At 45.0% G+C, this 24,182-nt stretch overlaps 1 protein-coding gene across 1 annotated transcript in view; it reads right to left on the bottom strand.

Annotated features, from left to right (window-relative positions):
- Positions 1–24,182, bottom strand: part of MYBBP1A (MYB binding protein 1a) — a 102,730-nt gene that overhangs the window by 62,568 nt on the left and 15,980 nt on the right. Inside the window, exon 8 of the mRNA XM_075852837.1 lies at positions 23,255–23,372. Within this exon, the coding sequence (XP_075708952.1) occupies positions 23,255–23,372 (118 nt within the window). The remainder of the gene's footprint in view (positions 1–23,254; positions 23,373–24,182) is intronic.

Genomic DNA, 24,182 nt, shown 5'->3' with positions numbered 1-24,182 from the left:
AGGTCTCAGATCTTGTATGCTTCGCACAGAGGATCCAGGTACTTTGTGTTCAGGAAACCCATTTCCGGGCGGATCAGGTTCCGATATTACTGCAGTAATCCGCATGACAAGACTAGCTGGGTGTCTATATTCCTGAATAAATAATTTCAGGGTAGGGTGTGGTGGTAGATACCTATGTGGACGCTGAGGCACGGTTTATTTTTCTGAAATGTGAAGTAGGAGTTTGCACGGTCACGGTAGCCAATATTTATGCTCCAAACACTAACCAAGTTCCTTTTTTTCCTGAAAATGTTGGACGAATTGGGCTCTTTTTCGTCGGGCGCGCCTATTCTATGTGCTGACTTTAATTTGGCTATTAATCCTTTGCTTGACACGTCCTCTGGGCGGACATCCCTGGCATACAATAAGTTGAATAAATTGAGGAAGAGGCTCAGAGATATGCAAATTTGTGATGCGTGGCGGTTGACTCATCCGGACGATAGGGACTTCACCTTCTATTCGTTTGCCCATAACTCCTACAGCAGAATAGACTACATCATGGTTCACCATAGTCTAATTATCTTTTGTGGAGGAGACTTCCATTGGCATTATGCTTCTCTCTGACCACGCTCCAGTGTCGTGTACTGCGCTTTTCTCCGCAGCGTCTTAGAGCAGCTACCTGACGTCTAAACAAATCTTTGCTGAAGGATCCATGGTGTTTGATAGAGTTGAAAAAAACGGTGGAGAATTTTAGGGGGGGGGGGGGGGGATCATGCTAGGGATGAAACCGCCCCAGCGGTGAAGTGAGAGCATGGTGCTCGCCTTAAGAGGGAGAGAGGGGCGAAGCTGCAGGCGCTTCTAGTTAGGGTGCAGTCCCTAGAATCCCAGCATAAGCAGACGCTACAAGAACGTACACTTCGGGAACTGACTAAGACTCGCCATGAGATTCAACTTCTGCTGGACAGGAATAGTGCTCGGCTCCGTCAAGTGTGCTCCCGCTATTACTATGAGTGGGGTAATAAGGCGGGGAGGGAGTTGGCGATGCGTGAGCGGGGGGGGGCGACTTCCTTTATACCCTCGGTACGAACTGTGGCAGGGGAGCTGGCGTTTAAGACGGAGGATATAGCAATCGGCCTTCTGGGAGTATTATTCCTCGCTTTATAACCTGCCCTCTCCTACTCTGGGTAATGTTCCCCCCGAAACACCTCTCTTTATCGGAGTATATTAGGGACACTGCGTTGCCTCGGTTGTCTCAAGATGAGGCTTTGGGCCTGGATTTACCATTCACTAGAGAGGAGTTAAAATGCAGGTTTTTTTAACCCCTTAAGGACGCAGCCTAGTTTTGGCCTTAAGGCTCAGAGCCCATTTTTCAAATCTGACATATTTCACTTTATGTGGTAATAACGTCGGAATGCTTAAACCTACCCAAGCGATTCTGAGATTGTTTTCTCGTGACACATTGGGCTTCATGTTCGTGGTAAAATTTGGTCGATATATTCAGTGTTTATTGGTGAAAAATTGCAAAATTTAGAGAAAATTTTGAAAAAATTGCATTTTTCAGAATTTAAATGCATCTGCTTGTAAAACAGACGGTTATACCACCCAAAATAGTTACTAGTTCACATTTCCCATATGTCTACTTTAGATTGGCATCGTTTTTTGAACATTCTTTTATTTTTCTTGGACGTTACAAGGCTTAGAACATAAACAGCAATTTCTCATATTTTTAAGAAAATTTCCAAAGCCTTTTTTTTAAGGTACCTCTTGAGTTCTGAAGTGGCTTTGTGGGGCCTATGTATTAGAAACCCTGATAAAACACCCCATTTTAAAAACTAGACCCCTCAAAGTATTCAAAACAGCAGTTATAAAGTTTTTTAACCCTTCAGGCATTTCACAGGAATTAAAGCAAAGTGGAGGTGAAATTTGCAAATTTCATTTTTCTTGCTGAATTTCAATTTTATTCATTTTTTTTTCTGTAACAAAGAAGCTTTTACCAGAGAAACACTACTATATATGTATTGTCCAGATTCTGCCGTTTTTAGAAATGTCCCACATGTGGCCCTACTGCGCTCGTGGACTAAAAGACAAGCCCTAGAAGCAAAGAAGCACCTAGTGCATTTTGAGTCCTCTTTTTTATTAGAATATATTTTAGGCAGCATGCCAGGTTTGAAGAGGTGTTGAGGTGTCAAAACAGTAGGAATCCCCCAATAGTGACCCCATTTTGTAAACTACACCCCTCAAGGAATTCATTTAGGGTTGTTGTTACCATTTTGACCGCACATTTTTTTCACAGCACGTATTTGAATTGGGCTCTGAAATGAAAAAAATGTCATTTTTTCCAATAAAATGTCATTTGTGATCAAAATTTCTTATTTTCACAGGGAACAAAATACCCCATTTTGTTGCCCAATTTGTCCTTAGTGTGGCAGTACCCCATTTGTGGTGATAAACTGCCGTTTGGGCCCATGGGAGGGCTCAGAAGGTAAGGAGCGCTATATGTTTGTTGGAGTCCAGATTTTGTTGGATTGGTTTTCGGGTGCCATGTCGCATTTGCAGAGCCTCAGAGGTATCAAAGCAATGGAAACCCACCAAAAGTGACCCCATTTTGGAAACTACACCCCTCAAGGAATTCATTTATGGTTGTTGTTAGCATTTTGACCGCACAGTTTTTTCACAGCACCTATTTCAATTGGGCTGTGACATTAAAAAAATGACATTTTTTCCAATAAGATGTAATTTTTTACCAAAATTTCTTATTTTCACAGGGAACAAAATACTCAATTTTGTTGCCCAATTTCTCCTGAGTGCATCAATACCCCATTTGTGGCAATAAACTGCCGTTTGGGCCCATGGGAGGCCTCAGAAGGGAAGGAGCGCTGTGTGTTCTTTGGAGTACAGATTTTGCTGGTTTGGTTTTCGTGTGCCATGTCGCATTTGCAGAGCCCCAGAGGTATCAAAGCAATGGAAACCCACCAGAAGTGACCCCATTTTGGAAACTACACCCCTCAAGGAATTCATTTATGGGTAATGTGACCATTTAGACGCCATAGTTTCTTCACAGAACTTATTTGAATTGGGCTGGGAATTTAAAAAAAATATATTTTTTCCAATAATATGTCATTTTAGCTCAAAAATTCTTATTTTCACAAGAAATAAAATACTCAATTTTGTTGCCCAATTTGTCCTGAGTGCGGCAATACCCCATTTGTGGTGATAAACTGCCGTTTGGGCCCATGGGAGGGCTCAGAAGGGAAGGAGCGCTGTGTGTTCTTTGGAGTACAGATTTTGTTGGATTGGTTTTCGGGTGCCATGTCACATTTGCAGAGCCCCAGAGGTATCAAAGCAATGGAAACCCACCAGAAGTGACCCCATTTTGGAAACTACACCCCTCAAGGAATTCATTTATGGGTAATGTGACCATTTAGACCCCATAGTTTCTTCACAGAACTTATTTGAATTGGGCTGGGAATGAAAACAAAATTATTTTTGTCAAATAATATGTAGTTTTGGCTGAAAATTTCTTATTTTCACAAGAAACAAAATACCCCATTCTGTTGCACAATTTGTTCTGAGTGCCGCAATACCCCATTTGTTGTGATAAACTGCCGTTTGGGCCCATGGGAGGGCTCAGAAGGAAAGGACCACCATTTGGCCTACTCGGGATTTTCTAGTGCGAAGTCATGTATGCAGAAGCCCCTGAGGTACCAGTACAGTTGAAACCCGCAAGAAGTGACCCCGTTTTAAAAACTACACCCTTAAGGCATTCATCTAGAGGTGTAGTGACCATTTTGACCGGAGACCTACACCCCATAAACTGTAATGTGGGTTCTCCCGGGTATGGCAATACCCTACATGTGGCTGTTATCAGCTGCCTGGACACACAGCAGGGCCCAGAGGGGAAAGACGAGGGGGGATAAGCTGTGCGGAGTGCATCAGGGTAAGTAAAATTGGGGTAAATTATAAACCAAGGGATGTATGATAAATTTTAAAACACTTTCATACAGAGCTCTGGTTATTCGGGGCACGTGTCACATTGATATATTGTGTCCTCCCTTATCCCCCTCTTATAGCAGACTTTGCACCTCGTTTGACTTTTTCCCTTCTTGCCAGTTTGGGGAACTTCCCCTGGAAAGTGTTGCCCTGGTACGATGCGTGTGGGCTCGCTTCCAGAAGTACTGGGTGCCCCCCCTTCTTGGTCCCTAAAGATTAGGTTCTTGATAATCACCTCTTGAAATTCCAGGAAAGTTCCCGTCTGGCCTGCACATCGACGTAGCACGTACGCATTGTACAATGCCATCTGTATGATGTGCCCGGCCAGCTTCTTATACCACACCGCATGGCGCTGTAGGGCTTCAGGGCTTGATCTTACAAGTCCATCACTCCCATGTACCTATTGTAGTCCAGGATGCAGTCTGGTTTGGGGGTGGCCTTTCCTTCATATATCCTAAACCTGTAGGTATACCCTGATGCACTCTCACAGCTTATACATCTTCACGCCATACCTTGCCCTCTTACCCGGCAGGTACTCGCGGAATTGAACCCTCCCTTTAAAATGTACCAGGGACTCATCAATAGAAATACACTTCTCGGGGGTGTATGCTTGGGAAAACCGGGCACTGGAACGGTCTAATAGGTGTCTCCGTTTAGACAAACGGTCAAAACTGGGGTAATCTCGGGGTGGGCACGGCTCATTATCAGTATAATGTAAGAAGCGAAGTATTGCCTCATTTATTAATTTTTTTAGGTTCCAGTTCAGTTCTGAAGTTGCTTTGAGGGGCCCATATATTAGAAACCCCTATCAAATACCCCATTTTAGAAACTAGACCCCTCAAAGTATTCACAACAGCATGTAGAAAGTTTATGAACCCTTTAGGTGTTTCACAAAAATTTAGAGCAAAGTAGAGGTGAAATTTACATTTTTTTTTTGTCAGAAAATCCTCTTTATACCATTTTTTTTATAACACAAAAGGATTTATCAGAGAAACGCAACTCAATACGTATTGCCCAGATTCTGCAGTTTAGAGAAATATCCCACATGTGGCCCTCGGGCGGTAATGGATTGAAGAACCGGCCTCCGAAGCAAAGGAACACCTAGTGGATTTTGAGCCCTCTTTTTTATTAGGCACCATGTCCGGTTTGAAGAGGTCTTGTGGTGCCAAAACATTGGGAACTCCCCAAAAGTGACCCCAATTTGGAAACTAGACCCCTTGAGGAATCCATTGTAGTTTTCTTGGGGTGCATGCGGCTTTTTGATCAGTTTTTATTCTATTTTTAGGTGGCGTGGTGACTAAAAAACAGCAATTCTACTATTTTTTTTTTTTCGTTTTTTTTTACAGCGTTCACCGTGCGCTATAAATGACATATTCACTTTATTCTGCGGGGCGATACGATTACGGCGATACCCTATGTTTATAGTTTTTTTTTATGTCTTATGGCGTTTGCACAATAAAATACGTTTTGTAAACAATCATTCACTTTTTGTGTTACCTTATTCTAAGAGCCATAACGTTTTTATTTTTCAATCAATAAAGCCGTGCGAGGACTTATTTTTTGCGTAACGAACTGTAGTTTCGATCAGGACCATTTTGAGGTGCATGCGACTTTTTGATCTCTTTTTATTCCATTTTTTGGGAGGTGAAGTGACCAAAGAATTGTGATTGTGGTTCGGTTTATTATTATTTTATTTTACGGCGTTCACCGTGCGGGATAAATAATGAAATAATTTTGTAGTTCAGGCCGTTACGGACGCGGCGATACCAATTATGTATAGTTTATTTGTTTGTTTATATATTTTTATTAATAATAAAGGACTGATAAGGGAAAAGGGGGGATTTTTACTTTTATTACTTTTAAATCTTTTATTTTCTAATTTTTACACATCTTTTTTTAACTTTTTTTTCACTTTATTACTTTGTCCCACTAGGGGACATGAGGGCAGGAGGCTCTGATCGCTATTCTAATACACTGCACTACATGCGTAGTGCAGTGTATTAGAACTGTCAGCTACTCACTGACAGCAAGCATAGTGGGTCCTGACGTTGTCAGGACCCACTAGGCTTCCGTCTATGGCATAGCCGGACGCCATTGTTTGGTGTCCGGTTGCCATAGTCACCATCGCCGGCCGCTATCGCGTAGCAGGCCGGCGATGGCAGCTTAACCCCTAAAAAGCCGCGATCTCTATAGAACGCGGCTTTTAAGGGGTTAATCAGCGGGGACACAGCGATCGGTCCCCGCTGTAGGAGCTGTGACAGCTGCTGAACAAGACAGCAGCGTCACAGCTCCTGTATGTGTCGGGAGGACGGCCGAAACGGCCGTTACTCCCGTGACGTACTATTACGTCATGGAGCGCGAACGATACAGCTGCCATGACGTAATAGTACGTCAAGGAGCGGGAAGGGGTTAAAGCTTTACCAACGGGGAAGAGTCCGGGACCCGATGGGTACACGGCGGGTTTCTACAAGTCACTAGCAGAGGAATTGGTACAATCGTTGCAGGAGTTGTTTAATTCCATTTCGGAACAGGTGAGGTTCCCTGATTCGTTTTTTGCAGGCTCATATCACGGTCATCCCAAAAGAGGTTAGGGATCCGCAACATTGGCCTATAGTTCGCACAATCTCTCTCATCAACACGTATGCTAAGATGTATGCAAAGTTAATAGCGAATAGACTGGCCGGGTTCCTGGGGTCCCTGATTCACCCGGATCAAGTGGAGTTTGTCCAGAGATAATACACTGAAGACCTTATCCCTGACGAAGAGTAGCATTCCATGTATGCTTTTGTCGCTGGATGCGGACAAGGCCTTTGACCGGGTGGATTGGGGGTTTCTGGAGGCGGTCAGATGGGAGTGGGTCGATTAATGTTAACACGTATAATGTCCCTTTACAATCATCCCCAGGCGAGTATTAGGGTTAATGTTTCTCTTTCTGCTCCATTTAGGATTGGTAATGGGACTCGACCGGGCTGACCACTGTCACCCCTGCTATTTGCAGTGGTGATGGAGCATCTTTTGGTAGCGGTACAGAATAATGCTGACATAAGGGGGGGGTTCAGGCTGGTGATATGCATTTTAAGGTATCTGCGTTCGCTGATGACTTATTCTATATTACACGACCACACCGATCATTGCCGCCTTTGATGAAAGCCATCCGAACGTATAGCTATTTTAGTAATTATAAGATGAATATGTCTAAGAGCGAGGCCATGAATATCTCGTCGGGGTCGGAAGCTCATCAGGTGCGTAGTAATTATTCTTTTGCTTGGAAGTCTGGCTCGCTGAAATATTTAGGGGTGCGGATAGGGGTGGCTCTTGCGGACTCCTAATTTCTTAATTTTCTGCCTATTCTTCAAACTCTTAGAGCTGAACTGGCTAAGTGCGAAGCCAAGGATTTGTCTTGGCTGGGCAGGATAAATGTGGTAAAGATGAATATCCTGCCGCGTTTGATGCATCTCTTCCAGACGGTCCCGTGTGTATTGCCCAGGGGGTGGGTTCTTCAGTTAAACAAAGCACTGGCTAGGTTTGTTTGGCGGGGTAGACCGCCGCGGATAGCGAAAGCTACCCTTTTCAAGAGTAAGCGGAGAGGGGGACTAGGATTACCTGACTGTTTGGCCTATTACTTTGCGGCGGTGAGTGCTCGAATATTGGACTGGTTCCACCATGCGGAGTCTAAGTTGTGGGTGAGACTGGAGAATCTTATGGCGCCGATTCCGCTTACTGCACTTCTGTGGCTCCGGTTGAGGTACTTTAAGGGGCGGGAGAACGCTTTGCTCCCTTTGGTTGCGGGACAAGTGGTACTCACATATAAACGTTACCGAGCTTTGGCTATAGGGATTCCTCCCGATGGTGGCGATATCCCATAATGTGGATTTTCCACCTGGAAGCAGCCCACCTTCTTGGCCTTTGCATCCAGACCCTCACCACTGACTTTTCGCCAGGTACTGACGAGTCGGGGTTTGAAGTCTTATGAGGCACTTGTCCCGGAGCTGGAGAGATCGGTTGGGCGGTGGGATTTTGAGGTTGCAACACTTCTATACTGCTAACAAGACGAGGCTGTCTTTGCACAGGGATCCAACACCGATGGAGCTGCTATGTGTTGCTTCTTCCCCTCCGGAGAGAACTATCTCCCTCATCTATAAGTGTTTGCAGGATTTAAATAACGATGTTCCGCCTTCCTTCTTGAAAAGGGTGGGAGAGGGAGCTTACTTCTCCTCCGTCGCCGGTGGACTGGTCGAAAGCTTTTGCCTTGTGCCATAGCTTCTCCATCTCTTGCAAGGCCCAGGAAACTAATTACAAGATCTTGTCGCGTTGGTATAGGGTCCCCGCATTGCTTCACTCCTTTTATCCGGCGGTACCTGATCAACGTTGGCGTTGTAGAGTGGCCGGTGGTACTATGTTACATATCTGGTGGGGGTGCCCATTAATCAACTCATTCTGGACTACCGTGGTGGACCGGATACAGAAAATCACAGGTCAAGCTCTTCCCAATCCCCCGGAGGTGACGCTACATTCCATGCACCCCGGAGCGATCAAAAGATACACGAAAACCATGATTAGTTTCCAATTGATCGCAGCACGCACGGTTATTTCACAGTTATGGAAGACCAGTAGCGAGCCAACCACTACTGAACGGTTCCAGGAGATTTTACATCTGCAGAGAATGAAGGAGAGACCACACAGGCCCAATCGAGAGCATCCAGGGTTGGGTGGATTGGTCTGGCAGGAATGGAGGAAGTTCTGTGAGTCGGACGATTTACTTTACGCGTAGGCCTCATGGGATATTTAAGAAGGGGGGAATTGGCTTGTTCCGTCCTGGTAGCTGGAGTACGGGTCCTCTGGTTCTGCCTAGTTCCTTTATCCTCTCCGATGCAGTGTGTGGAATGAACGCCTTACCACATGTCATAATTCTGATGCGGTCTGTCGTGGTGCCCACTGTCCTGGATGCATTGTCAGTCTCACTTAAGATGTATTGCTATGTATTCCTGATATCCATGTATCCTGTTTTCCATATTAGTTTCTTCTCTGCTGGTACAGAGGACTGTGTTGCATTGTATGGAAGTGTTATATGCATAATACGAATGGTTTTATTTTTTGACTTGTTTTTGTTTTCGCTTTGTTTCTACTTGCCGAATAAGTATGATGGATGCGTATATATTTCTGTTCTGCTGTAATATCCTTGTTTGTTTTGATTTTATGAAAATAAACAAAGAATGTTAAAAAAAAAAAACAAAAAAAAAACCGTAGCTGATTTTTACAGGCAGGATTTTCTGCCTGCAAAAAAAAACTGTGTGAACAGAGCCTAAAACACCTGGCACATTGTACTCATTGACTACTTAATGCAATTTTGCATCAAAGCAAAATTGTACAAAAAACAAAAACACATTGCACTCGATAATTCACATCATCTTAATGGTGGCAGAGATGCTTATTACAAAATTGGTTGATCACCGAGGTCCCAACTGTAGCATTGATAATTACCCAGCTAAAAAAGCTCCTGACTATAGATCGCCTTGACACAGAAAGACACAAGGAACAGACAGATCATTTTTTTCAAAAAGTGGAAATGCTTTATCACTCACTTGAATAGACAGGAGATCAAAGACTTGATGTCTCCTTTTAGACACACCTCATGGTATGCGAAAGCGCTCTTAAGTGGATCCTTGGGATCACTAAACATTTCGGGACAGTTATAGTTTGGGAGGGGATCAGATATAGCTAGGCTTATCAAAAGGGGCTTTCTGGGTTCAGAAGGGGGAAGTAGATACCGGTTGATAATACATCACGCTACAAAGGGGACATGTTCTGGTATACGTTAAATGGGTTATTCAGGATATTGGAAACACATAGCCTTGGGCCAGGTTTCAATTGTGGTATGACCAAGAACGCCTTGTATGATGTAAGTTACTGTGCCGGTTATGATATCTGCATTGTCACTCTGCTGCGTTTTTGTACAACGGACGTCGCTACATTATAGCAAATGTTAATTTGTTTTCAATTTTGTTTTGATTGTGTTTAACGAAATGCAAAAAAAACAACTCGTGTTTGTGTGTGTGTGTGTGTGTGTGTGTGTGTGTGTGTGTGGGGGGGGGGGGGTGGCTTGACGCGCTGGCGGGTGGACACTCTTAAACAGTACTCCGGACCAGGTCTCTGCAAACCAGGAGATTTTGCACCGAAAATGGGGAAAGCTAAGATCAGGAGCTCCCTCAAGGGCTCCCAGACGACTGGAGCAGCCGATGTTCCGATTAGGAACTTTTTCCAGCCGCTACTAGAACTAGCAGACTCGACAGAAAGTGAGCCGGGAGTTGCCTCGTGTCTGTTGGCGCCACTTTCTTCATCTCAGGAGGCTGCCGTGTCTCTCGCAGGGACTGCACGAGACGTTGCAGAGGATACTGACCGCGGCGCTTCCGAGAGCCATGACTGGGGTAAGACTATACTCTCGGCTGATGCCCCGACTTGGCTCCTTGATCCGGACTTGTGCCATCAAGTCACCTCACCCGCACCTGCGGTACCGCCCGGCACTACTACGGCTCCCAACGCAATGCTGGAATATTCAGCAGCCTCTGCTGCCTCTCCCGTTGCATGTGGATCAGATCCACATCAAAGGCTCTCGCACCCACCATCGCCATTTGGAGGATCGGAAGGACTTAGCCCTCCAACGAAGAGATCTCTATTCAAGACCCAATCTGCAGGGTTTCCGAGGTGAGCCCTGTGTCCCCTGCATATACCGAAGACCGAGACTTCCCTTCAAACGCTGAGATAGCTCCCTCGGCTATCCGGCGCGTTATATCTGGCCCCCGACATCCTCGATCCCCCGAGATTGGCACAGAGATACCTTGCATATCTGGCTTAACTCCCCCTGATGAAGCAGCCAATACCTTGAGGGGTCACCCAGAGCTACAGGCACTACTAGCCCTTTTCCCTACCAAATCTGATATGTCCTTTCTAGCAGCAGACCTTAAGACAGCCTGGCGTCAAGATCTTCACCATGTAAAAGCGGCGGTTAATGTCTTGCATACGAGAGTTTACGAATTGGAAGCATTTAAATGTAACATCTCACAATCTGTATGAGACTTGCAAGCAGCCAGCGTAACTCATACTATGCAACAGCGCTTTCTAGCCTCACAACACGATGATCTGGAGAACAGAAACAGGAGGCAAAATATAAGACCTCCTACTCTTAGAGGTATTTTCAACGGCCTCCTGGACAGACCTGCAGACTCTCATATTGAAAGTGATCGAGCTAATCGCGCGCTTTGTGCTCGCAGTGTGGATCAAAGCAAACCTCGTGAGGTCATTTGCCGCGTTCGTTATTTTGCAATCAAAGAAGAAATCATGCAAAAAGCTAGAGCTCTCCAGACTATAGACTTTAATGGGGCTACAATATCACTATTCCAGGATCTATCGCAACGTACCCTAAGGCAGAGGGCATCTTTGAAACCACTCCTTTCTGTACTTCAATCTCGCAACATGTCCTATAGATGGGGCTTTTCTTTTGGACTCCATGTGAAATGCGGTAATACGATTGCAGCGCTTACCGTGCCGGAAGATCTTCCATCGTTTTTGCAGACTTTAATACGTCCGATAATGTCACTCCTGCCCTGGGAAGACTTCTTACGTGAGCCGCTGGATCCGGTGACCACATCTACCTCCTGGGAGACGACCGTTGCCAGACGTGCTCCTTCTCCGAGGCCTCAACGGATGCGACAAACACAACTCACTCCGCCTAGAAAGTCTAGATTTCGCAGAGATTTCAACTAGGTCCTCTATTTACCTTTAATGGGTGAGTATACCATGGATATCGCTTTTATATTTACATGTGTGACTTGCTGTTTTCTTAGTAATTCCACCATGGAACCTAACTTGTTGTAATTTTGTTCTGTTATACAAGTCTCTAGTCAGTACTTACATTAGGACCTGGTCCCTGGTGGTATGTTCACACATCCTAGTTTAGTCTATCGCGGGCCCCCCCATGGGTCTTACTAACTTTTTGGTATTAAATTAGCGTGAACGCGCTTCACTTCTTGTTGGTCTTTCGGTCCTGTCCGTTTGTTTTGTTTCTTTTCTTTCTACTACCTTTCCTTAGCTTTTCCCACCTCCATTATCTTCTATAGCGTAGGATAATTACTACTTCTTGATATGGCAGAAGTCTCTTTGGCCTCCTTCAATGTACAGGGCTTTAACATCCCCCAAAAAAGGTCCCAGGTTCTTTACTCCATGCACAAGAATAAAACACACCGTGTGTGTCTACAAGAAACACATTTCCATACTGACCACTTTCCCACTTTAAAAAACCGTTATTATACATCCGAGCTCCATAGTAGCAATCCCGAGGGCAAAACTAAACGGATTCCATTTTATTTCAGAAGTCTCTTCCACATAAAGTAATAGAGTAAATCGGATCCTGATGCTCGCTTCCTTTTTGTGACGTGAGAGATTGGGTCAAGCCTTTATATTATCGCAAATATTTACACCTCAAACATTAATCAGTTTGCTTTTCTAATTAAGATTCTGGACCAATTGCAATCTTTTGCACAAGGGGGATTGATCTTGTGTGGGGATTTCAACGTACCTATTAATCCCTCCTCTGACACTTCCACGGGGCGATCCAGCCTTGCACAAACTCAATAGAATTAGGAAGGCCTTCCACAATATGCAGCTTTGTGATGTATGGCGACTGACTCACCCTGAGCATAGGGCCTACACCTTTTTCTCCCACGTACACAACTCCCATAGCAAGATCGACTACATTTTTTTTCTCACCATCGATTGTTCACTCAGAGATCCTCCTCTAGTATTCGTCATATTCTGTGGTCTGACCATGCTCCTGTTTTTTGTGCATTTACACTCCAGCCGCAGACTAAAGGTTATTTTACCTGGAGACTCAACGAGACCCTCCTTCAAGACTCAATATGTAAACAAGATATCCAAAAAGCTATTATGCACTTTGGGCAGAATCATGTTTCAGACACCACTTCTCCACCGATTAAATGGGAAGCTCTCAAATGTGTCCGGAGAGGGGTTTTGATTAATCATGGCGCCAGATTGAAAAAGGAAACGAGTGTTAAACTGAACTCCCTTCTTGCAAATCTCCACTTGTTGGAAACCCAACATAAAACACACCATACACTCTGACTATCTTCAAAAACTCTTACTAAAAACTTCAGGAGATACAACATATACTTAGTAAGAAATATGATAGTCTACAACATTTATTATCCCGGGTAAAGCTATTTGGACCCTGGAACTGAATAAGGAGATTCTCTGTAGACCTCCAATCCGTTGTGACCGCCAGGTAGTGCACCAAGCATCTCCTTACGTCTAAACAATTAAATTCCTGTTCCCTTGCATTTTTCGGCGTGTCACAAGAGGAGGGAAGAATAATTTCTTGGTCCTGACGAAAAGGGGAAATTACCTTTGGCAGAAAACCTGGTAAGGTCTTCATAATTACTCTATTGTCCAATACTAAAGTGTAAGGGGGGAAAAGCCTAGAGGGCCTGAATTTCACTTACCCTTCGTGCGGTAGTAACCGTTAGTAAAAATGTAACCTTTAGAGTGAGAAATTTATGGGACAGGGAGTCCAAAGGATGAACCCATCAAAGCAGTAAGGACCAAATTTAAGTCCCAAGGTGGTACTGAAGACCTTATTTGGGGTCTTATCCTGGAGGCCGCAATCAGGAACCTTCTAATCCAGGGGTGTTCTGCTAATCTGGAATCATAGAAGGAGCTTAGCGCAGAAATCTGTACCTTTAATGTACTGGGCTTGAGGTTTTTGTCTAGCCCTGCCTGGAGAAAGTCTAAAATCAGGGGAATATCTGGATCTGCTAATAGATCTATATCAATTCCTGTAAAGGTAAGAAAAGCTTTCCAGACCCTTAAATATATTTTAGAGGTAACCGGTTTCCTACTTGACAGTAAAGTAGAGATGACCGTCTCAGAGATACCTCTGTTCCTGAGGATTACCCTCTCAGTCTCCATGCTGTAAGATGCAGCCTGGAGATGTCTGGATGAACTACTGGGCCCTGGGACAGGAGATCTAGTCTGTCTGGAAGGATTCATGGTTGGGTTACGGATAACTTCCTCAGCCAGGTGAACCACGGCCTATTTGGCCAAAAAGGAGCAATCAGGATTACCTAGGCTTTGTCTTCTCTGATCTTTTTTAAAACCCTCGGAAGTAGAGAGAGGGGGGAAAGGTATTACCCTGTTCCAGGCTCCATCTACTGGATCTTCCCGGGGATCTAGGGAAAATAATCTGGGCACTTCTATGGAAGGATTCCCCCACCTGGCCACAATCATCTGGAAGACGTCCTGATTCAGGGACCACTCCGACTGCAGCAACGGTCTTCTGCTCAAGAAGTCTGCTTCCTGATTGTCCCTTCCCCTTAGATGGACAGCTGAAAGGGACGATAGATGTAGCTCGGCTAGGGAAAAGTTCTCTGTAGCTAACTTCATCAGAAGCCCTGATCTTGTACCTCCCTGATGGTTTATGTATGCTACTGTAGTCGTGTTGTCAGAAAGAACCTTTACCCTTTTTCCCAAAAGTATAGGAATTGTGCTTCTTATTGTCTGAAGTACTACCTCCAGCTCCCTGTAATTGGGAGACCTTATGGAAGTTTGAGGATCCCACTGACCCTGAAGGCAAGAGGATTCGCCATGGGCTCCCTACCCCCAAGGACTGGCATCTGTTGTAATGTTTAGGGTTGGAGACACTTCCCATGAAACACCCTTCCTGAGGTTCTCTACTTTAATCTACCACCTGAGCGAGAGTCTGGCTACTGATGAAAGGAGCAGGGAGTGATCTAGTGAGCGCTTGCTCTTGCCCCACTTTTCTATGTCCCTCTGCAAAGGTCTGGACCTGAACTGAGCTCACATTATGGCCGGGATACAGGAGGTCAAAAGGCCCAGGAGTGACATAGCCCTTCTGAAAGAAGTCAAATGATCCAAAAAGAGGACTGAGACTCTTTCTATCAAAGGCTGGATCTTCCCCTGAGGGAGAAAAGACATCTGTTTGGAGAAGTCTAGAAGGATCCCCAAAAAAATGCATCTTTTGGATGGGGTTAAGACTGATTTGTTTAGGTTTATAGTCCAACCTAGTTCTATGAAAGTCGATTGTACGAACCGTAGATGGTGTGTCAAAGACTGGGTGGTGTCTACAAAATGTCGTCTAATTAGGGAATGGTCATAATGTCCTTTGTTCGTATATATGATGTAATTTCTGATATAAGCTTGGTAAAAGACTCTTGGTGCCTGAGATGTCAAACAGGAGCGCCCTGTATTGGAGGTGGATTAGGGAGTCGTTCAAAACTGGGGAGGGAAGCCAGAATCTGATCCCTAGGAGTCTTGTCCCTGAGATGAAGCTCCAACTGAGCATGAGCTATCCAGATCTTGATAGACCTGGCTACACATGTAGCCGCAATACCTGGCTTAAAGGGAAGGTGTCACAAAAAAAGTTTTTTTTTAATATAATATTGCTTTTAGTATGATATTAAAATAAATTTTATTGGTGTTCTTGTGTTGTACTTTTTTTTTTCTTCTTACTTTTACTTCTCTATGGGGGCTGCCATTTTTTTTTCATCTGTGTCGATTAACGACACATACAGAGATGGAATACGGCACATACATCCACATAGAGAATGCGAACGGGAGCCGTTCAATTCACTATAGCGTAGGCTGTGTGGGAACGGCGCATGTGCCGCTCCCACACAGACCAAAAGGAAGGTCTTTGGCAGAGCGAAATCCGGCGCCATTTTCATGTGGACCAGAAGCCGCGGCCGGACAGTAAGATGACGACTTCCGGCCATATGTTCAAGGTAGCGAAGACGCAAGGTATAGGAGCGGATGCGGCAGGAGCAGGTAAGTTATGTTAGTGTTATACTGTCTGATTACCACTGTATCTAATCCTCCTACACTGTGCATCCGCTCAGAAAATGGCAGCACACAGTGTAGGAGGTTTGAAGATTCAACCCTCTCCTTCTCCTGGCACTAGCCAGAATAAGGGAGGGGGGATTGTGTGAGGACACTAGAGCGAGTGTGTCTACCCCAAATTTGCAGCATAAAGCAATGAGGTTGCTTTACCACATTGCCAATGCTGACATTTTGGGAATTGCTCCCTCTAGTGTCCAGCATATGGAAATGTTATAAATTAGAATCTAATTTATAATATTTCCGGACTTGTGAAAAAATGAAAATGTGTAATCACTTATATACTGTTTAACTTGAAAAAAAAAAAATTCTAGCGACATTCCCTTTAAAGGCCGCCGTAGAGGCTTCCCAGGTTCTTTTAAGGTAATAGTTTGCCTTCCTATCCATAGGATCGGGGAGAGACACAAGATCCTCAAACAGGAAGGCATTCTTCCTGGATATCTTCACTACCGGGACATCCAGTCTGGAAAAACTATCCCAGTCTTTACTTAAACCCTCCTCAAAAGGGATATTTTCTCTTCAAAATCTTGGGAATGCCTAATTTCCTGTCAGGGTTCTTCCATTCCCTCTTGATGAGGCTGGATATATTCCCGTGAACAGGAAAAGTCCTCTGTTTCCTAGGACCCAGGCCCTCAAACATCCTGAACATCCCGGGGTTCCTTGGGGGTCATCGATATTCATAGTGGCCCGGACGGTTTTAAGGAGTTGGTCCACGTCATCTGCTGGGAACAAGTTCTTCCCTTCCCCATCCTCGTCAGAGGAAAACTCAGGAACCTAGCTCCCCTTCCTCCTCAAAACTATCCTCTTCACTGGAGGAATTAGAAACACCTAGGTCCTGCCGGGTCTTGCCAGACGAGGTGCTAGGATGATCATGATTCTTTCTGAGGGATCTAAGGGAGCTCTTAACCTCTGTACGCACTATATCCCTTATGCTAGAGGCAAGGTTAGGGGATTCTTCTGCCAGGATCTTATCCAAACAAGGTTGGCATAACAGTTTTTGATAAGAGGCTGCCAGCTTCCTACTACACACGGCACATTTTGTTGCGAGCCTTGTCCAATTTTTTCCTGGGACCCTATCTGACCTAAAAAACATGCAATATACAAGGAAGGAGAAAATGAATAAATGTGAAAAAAAAAGGTCTGTCCTACCATGCTTCCTAGAAGATCCCATGCCGTCTAAAGTACCGGACTGGAAGATCTTCCTGGGTCTGATCTCTCAGGTCGTTCCACACATACTGCAGCTTCCATGCTGGTTGCTTTGCCGGGGAAGGAGCCGTTCTGGTTCAGGACTACAAATAGGCCTAGGATTGGCTGGGGAGGCTCCCAGACCACGACGCGCTGTAGCCCCTCCTCCCCACATGGGCCGCTAGAGCACCGCTTCCTAGGACGTCCGCCGCAACCGGATGTGGTCACAGTAGTGCGCCAGAAGCGGCTGAACGCTGGGTCAGGAGACCTGGCTCTCTTCCTGTAAGCCTGAGCCAGGCCTGACCACAGGAGAGCGTTCCTCCCCCCCCCCCCCAATAGGAGACCCCACCAGCGGCGGCAATCTACCACATCCGTAGAGGGAAGCGGTGACCGGGAGAGGAGGGAGATACCAGCTCCAGAGTACAGGTTGCTCTCTAAGAGGCTTATACCCTCAGAAAACCTCCAGGAATGAGTACCTACTGGAGGGTATGCAATCCTGGAGAGTGTGTGTCTTGCCACAGGAAAACCCCATCCGGGGGACGGGAAGCCTGAACGGGTGTGTGGAGAGGTGTGTCCTTTTTTTATATCGTCAGGCTTCCTCTCCAGCGAATGGGATGTCTCTCCAGGGGTGCTGTCATAGATGAAAGTGTAAATAACTTGATGACTTCCAACTTGTATTCCTCCAATATCAGGGTTAAGTGTTCTGCCTTTGCGGATGACGTTCTTCTATATATTACTCAGCCTCTTATTTCCTTACCCGCATTAATGTCCACTATGGGGGAATATAGTCAATACAGTAACTTTAAAATCAATCTCACTAAAAGTACCGCTTTAAAAAGAGGCTCTGTCACCACATTAGAAGTTCCCTACCTTCTACATAATGTTATCGTGCTGTAATGTAGATTGAAGCAGCGTTTTTTATTTAGAAAAACGATCACTTTTGACAGAGTTATGACCTATTTTAGCTTTATGCTAATGACCCTTAATGAACAACTGGGCGTGTTTTACTTTTTGACCAAGTGGGCGTTGTGGAGAGAAGTGTATGACGCTGACCAATCAGCGTCATACACTTCTCTCCATTCATTTACTCTGCACATAGTGATCCTGTGTTGTTCACTATGTGCAGTCACTTACTCACACATTAACATTACTGAAGTGTCCTGAAAGTGAATAGACATTGCTTTCAGCCAGGATGTGATGTCTATTCAGAATCCTGACACTTTGCTAACGTTTGTGTGAGACATACAGCAAAGCAAGCGTGATCTCGCGATATTACGCTGTAAGCCATCATTTACAGATCAGTGTTTTGCCCCGCTTATTGTACCTTTACCAAATATTACCATGTACACCTCAGATCATTATAAATATAAGCTTCAAAGAGTTTGTTTGGGCGTCGATGGGTCCTAGAATTGCATGTCAGATCCTAGTACAGAACAAAGAAAATGGGAGTCTAGCATTGCTGGATTGCTTCATTTATTATATGGCCGCAACCTTCACGAGATTAAGTGATATTACCCACGTTCCGTCCCGCAAACTATGGATATAGTTAGAGGCTGCTCAGACGATTTTGTCCCTGCTGTCCCTCCCCTGGACCCCTGGGGCGGCTTGGTCCAGAGCCGCTATTTTGGACTTGCCTCATGTGATAGGAGATATGCTCACGACTAGTAAAATGTATCTCGCAAAGACCGACTTATTCACTAGGGTGGCCCATTGACGCCGATCATAGGAAATAAGGACTTTGCCCTAGATATGCAATCCTCCTTAGGTAAACCCCATAGGGCTGTAGGGGAGGTCTTGATGTTCAGACATGTTCTAGTTTCGGGACACCTGAAGTTATATGATGATTTAGTGTCAAGTGACTGCAGATCTCCAAGGTCCCGGTGGGATTATATCCAACTGCAACATTACTTCAATAAATGCCGACATTCTCTTCATTTGCATAGGGATTTGACACCATTTGAGCATCTGATCTCCTCGCCCTCTAGGGCGTCGAAGGACATCGCCCAAATTTATGGTCTTCTGTTAAAGAGGCTCTGTCACCAGATTTTGCAACCCCTATCTGCTATTGCAGCAGATAGGCGCTGCAATGTAGATTACAGTAACGTTTTTATTTTTAAAAAACGAGCATTTTTGGCCAAGTTATGACCATTTTTGTAGTTATGCAAATGAGGCTTGCAAAAGTCCAAGTGGGCGTGTTTAAAAGTAAAAGTACAACTGGGCGTGTATTATGTGCGTACATCGGGGCGTTTTTACTTCTTTTACTAGCTGGGCGTTCTGAGAAGTATCATCCACTTCTCTTCAGAACGCCCAGCTTCTGCCAGATCACGCTGTGACGTCACTCACAAGTCCTGCATCGTGTCAGACGAGCAAGGACACATCGGTACCAGAGGCTTCAGTTGATTCTGCAGCAGCATCGGCGTTAGCAGGTAAGTCGATGTAGCTACTTACCTGCAAACGCTGATGCTGCTGCAGAATCATCTGTAGCCTCTGGTGCCGATGTGTCCTCGCTCGTCCGACACGATGTAGGACCTGTGAGTGACGTCACAGCGTGATCTGGCAGAAGCTGGGCGTTCTGAAGAGAAGTGGATGATACTTCTCCTCAGAACGCCCAGCTAGTAAAAGAAGTAAAAACGCCCCGATGTACGCACATAATACACGCCCACTTGGACTTTTACTGTTAAACACACCCACTTGGACTTTTGCAAGCCTCATTTGCATAACTACAAAAATGGTCATAACTTGGCCAAAAATGCTCGTTTTTAAAAAATAAAAACGTTACTGTAATCTCCATTGCAGCGCCTATCTGCTGCAATAGCAGATAGGGGTTGCAAAATCTGGTGACAGAGCCTCTTTAAACGAGAGACGGGAAACTAAACCCTCATATGCGTTTAGTTGGGAAAAATAATTGGATGTCTCCATTTCTTCTGAAGAATGCTCTAAATCATTCATTCTATGCCATAGCTTTTCGACGTCCTGTAGGGCGCAAGAGACTAATTTTCAACTCTTATCTATATGGTATAAGGTTCCTGTCATTTTGCATAGAATCTACCCAGCTATGTCTGACCGATGGTGGAGTTGTGACCAGGATAGGTGAATGCCCACCAATTTATACGTTCTGGGGTTCCATCATCTCCTCGATTCAGAAAATTACTGAAATCCTGCTGGATAATAATCCCACTACGTTGCTCCTATCTATTCTTACGGGATCCCGTAGGGTTTAATAACATACTCTACTGGGCTATTTGTTGGTGGCAGCCAGGACAGTGATTCCTAGGCAATGGAAAACCAATGTGGTTCCCACCGTGTCGGAATGGGCTCTGGAGGTATCTCATATTGAAAGCATGGAGGAATCAATGGCTCTAATCTATCAGCGTTCAAAGTCTTATTTTGCGATTTGGCAAAAATGGCTGGAGTTTCGGAACTTGCTGGAATTTCCGAAGCTTCCGTCTTTGAGCTCTTGATTACTTAGTCACTGGTCAGTGGATTGGAACGGGGGCCGAAAGGGAGACATTTGCCTGTATAGGCCTTACTTCTAACAGTTATACACTTGTCACCATGCCGGTCTAGGATACATCCTATTTTATTTTTCTATCTGCTAATCCTATCATTCTTATATACCTCTTGTCACTTCCCCTCCCCTTCCTCCTTTCAACTGGAAGCGTCCTTGTTAAACCTGGTTAATTCTTGAATTTAGCCTTCTTTGCTAGACGGATGTAAAGTGCCTCAACAAAGTTAGATACTCCTGCAGTTGTAGGATACATAAGCTGATGTGCAAAATTTTCATATGCTATGATGCATTTCTTATGCTTACTCACTACTTGAATTTATGATTGTTCAAAACGTTGCTTAGTCATTGAATATATGTATTCAATTGTGCAACTTCTCATTCTGGGACCTGTTTCCCTTCCAATTCCTTTTTTTCTTTTTGTACCCAGTATACATTCAGATAGGGATGCACGATGCATCGAAACTTCGATACGGTTTCGATACTTTGCATCCCCAAACGGTTCGATAGTTATTTCATGTATTTCGATACGAAGCTGTGAGGCCGCACAGCTCAGTATAGTGACACATGAATGTTTGAGAGCAGGGCTGCGCCTGTGTAATGCAGCCATCTCCCCTGAGTCCTGACAATAAGTGATTGCCAGCAAAGACAGAACATAGCGGGCGCACTGCAAAACACCCCCCATGTGCGGTCTTCAGTTCCTGCGCCGCCGCTCATTAGTGCAGCACTGGTCGCATCACCTTATGCTGGCCGCGCACGCACTGTCAGGAGCGGGGCAACGGCTGTATTACACAGCCGCAGCCCCGCGGCTGAGATCAGAGAAACCTCTCATCTCCGCCGCTATTCCCCCGGAATGCTGCAATCAAAGCTGACTGCTGCATTCAGGGGAAAATGAGAAGTGGAGATGCCCTTTGGATCACATCACAGGGAATTTCTGTGACGCGATTGAGGGACATAGGAAATATGGTAGGACAGCCCTGGGGTCCTTCAATGGACCCTGGGCTGTCTTCCCATATATGCTGTTAGGACATACTGAGGTATGTCCTAACAACTGCCTGTGTACTATCCGTACACAGGCTAATGTACTAGCATGTAGATATATGCCAGTACATTAAAGTTTAAAAATAAAGTAAAAACAAAGTAATATTAAAATTAAAAAAAATACATACACTATTTTTACAATAAACATTAAAATAAGTCTCAATACATAAAATACACATTCAGTATTGGCGCGGCCGTAATAACCTTCAATTTTTTTGCGTTACTTATGATGTGTACGTTGTAAAAAAATAAAATAAAAACTGCTTTTTCACTTATTGTGGGGCACGAGGTGTGATGAATTTAACCTCCATGTGCCTCACATTAATGGTAATTAACCCCATCATGTACCTTACACATTAACCCATTATAACTGAGAAAAATGATGGGGTTAATTACTATTAATGTGAGGCACATTCAAAATTCATCACACCTCGCACTTCACATCAGAAAAAGTAAGAATTTTATTTTATTTTTTTTTAATTACTGTTGGCAAAGTATAGTTTTGGTATCAAAATCGCAATACTACACAAAGTATCGGTATCGAAGTCCAAATTCTGGTATCGTGACATCCCTACATTCAAGTTAAAGAGTCTACAAGTGGTCTGATAAAGTGTCAGAGGTGAGAAGATTAAAAACTGCTCATCTTCTCACCCCTTTAGGCCCCATGAACACGACCGTATCCGCAAATACGATTCCGTATTGCTTTATAGTAATCAGCAACGTACCCATTTCTGCTGATTGCTATGCGCAAACCCGGTCTGTAGTGCATCCGTATTACATCCGTATATACGGATCCGCCAAAAAAAAAAATCAAAAAAAAAAATCCTTTTTGTGTCGTTAAGGGCCAGTTCTCATCAGCGTTCGATTTCCGTTCAGGGGTTCCATAGGAGGTTTTCATCTGGTGACCCCTCAACAGAAAGTCAAACGGAAAACTTCGCTTCCGTTTGACTTTCCGTTGAGGGGGTTCAACCGACGGAAACCCTGAACGGAAAGCGAATGTGAACCAGCCCTTAGCAACACTTCTGTATTTGCGGATGGCTATCCGTATTTGCGGACGCACCGCCGTAGCCATCCGCAATTTTGGCTTCCCCATAGACTTCTATGAAGGAGTCCGTGCAGCAATTGCAGACCAAGAACGGACATGCTCCATAATTCCCGACACATTTCTGCAGCACGGACACTCATCTGTAGCGATAGGGAAAGGTGTCCGCGCTCAATGAAAGTGAATAGGTCCGTTTTTGCGGACCGTAATTGCGGTCTGCAAAAACGGAGGGTTTTTACGGTCGTGTGCATGGGGCCACGGGAGAATTGCGGCCCCATTCATTTCTATGGGCCCATGCACACGACCGTGGTTTCCACGGTCCGTGCATGGCCCAGGAGCCTGGACCGCAGAAAGAACGGACATGTCTTTTTACGCCCATGTTCTGCGGTCCAGGCTCATAGAAAATAATGGACGCGGCCATGTGCACGGCCCGCGATTTGTAGGCGGTTCGCAGGTGACACTCCGCGGCCAGCCGACTCGAAAATCACGGCCGTGCACATGAGGCCGAAGGAAAAAAAATAATTCTTTATACTTGCAAAAGCTTTATGAAACCGTGAAAATTTATTCAGAAAGAAATCTAATTCTCTTACCTGAGTTGAGACAACATGGGCCCCATAATGTAACATGACATTTCTACGAAGAATCATTCGCAACTGATTTATATCCAGCAAAGGCAAAGCCGCTCCAAGAAGCCTATAACACAGGTAACTAAAAGAAACAAACCTAGTTATGCAATAGTATGATCAAGTTCAAGACAGAAACAATTTTTGCAAAAATAATAATTAATATCGGTGGGGGTCCAAGCACAGACCACCAATGTATGTATCGGAGTACAGGCTCAAAAGAAAAAGTGTATGAGCCTGTACTCCGATACATCAGCTTTCCAGAAAAAGCCAAACAGAGACTAAGTAGCTGAGCGCTCACACTAGCCCTTCTGCGGCTTTGTTTTAGCGATTGTGGGGGGGGGGGGGTCTCCATGCTTTGAATCCCACCAATCAAAACGTCTCACATGTCACTATGGAGTAGGGATGCACGATGCATCGAAACTTCGATACTGTTTCGATACTCTGCATCCCTAAACGGTTCGATACAGCTATTTTCTGTATTTCGATACTTCGCTGCGCAGCCGCACAGCTCAGTATAGTAATACATGGATGAGAGAGAGGCTGCAGCTGTGTGATACAGCAATTGCTCCGCTCCGGAGACTGATAACAAGTGCCGCGGGGTCAGGATGATGCGATGCGGCCGCCGCTGCACTAATGAGCGGCGGCACTGAAGACAGAACATGGCGGGCGCACTACAAAACACCCCCATGTTCTGTCTTCAGTGGCTGCATCGCCGCTCATTAGTGCAGCGCCGGCCGCATCACCTCATGCTGACCGCGCGTGCACTTCCTGTCAGGAGCGGGGCAATGGCTGTATTACACAGCCGCAGCCCTGCTCTATAACGACGGCGATCAGAGAAACCTCTCATCTCCGCCGTTATTCCCCTGAATGCTGCGATCACAGCGGACTGCAG

Source organism: Rhinoderma darwinii, chromosome 2 (assembly GCF_050947455.1).
Source record: "Rhinoderma darwinii isolate aRhiDar2 chromosome 2, aRhiDar2.hap1, whole genome shotgun sequence".
In the NCBI taxonomy this organism is placed as follows: Eukaryota; Metazoa; Chordata; class Amphibia; order Anura; family Rhinodermatidae; genus Rhinoderma; species Rhinoderma darwinii.
Note: the sequence above shows the minus strand (reverse complement) of the source record. Positions and strands in the feature narration are given on the sequence as shown.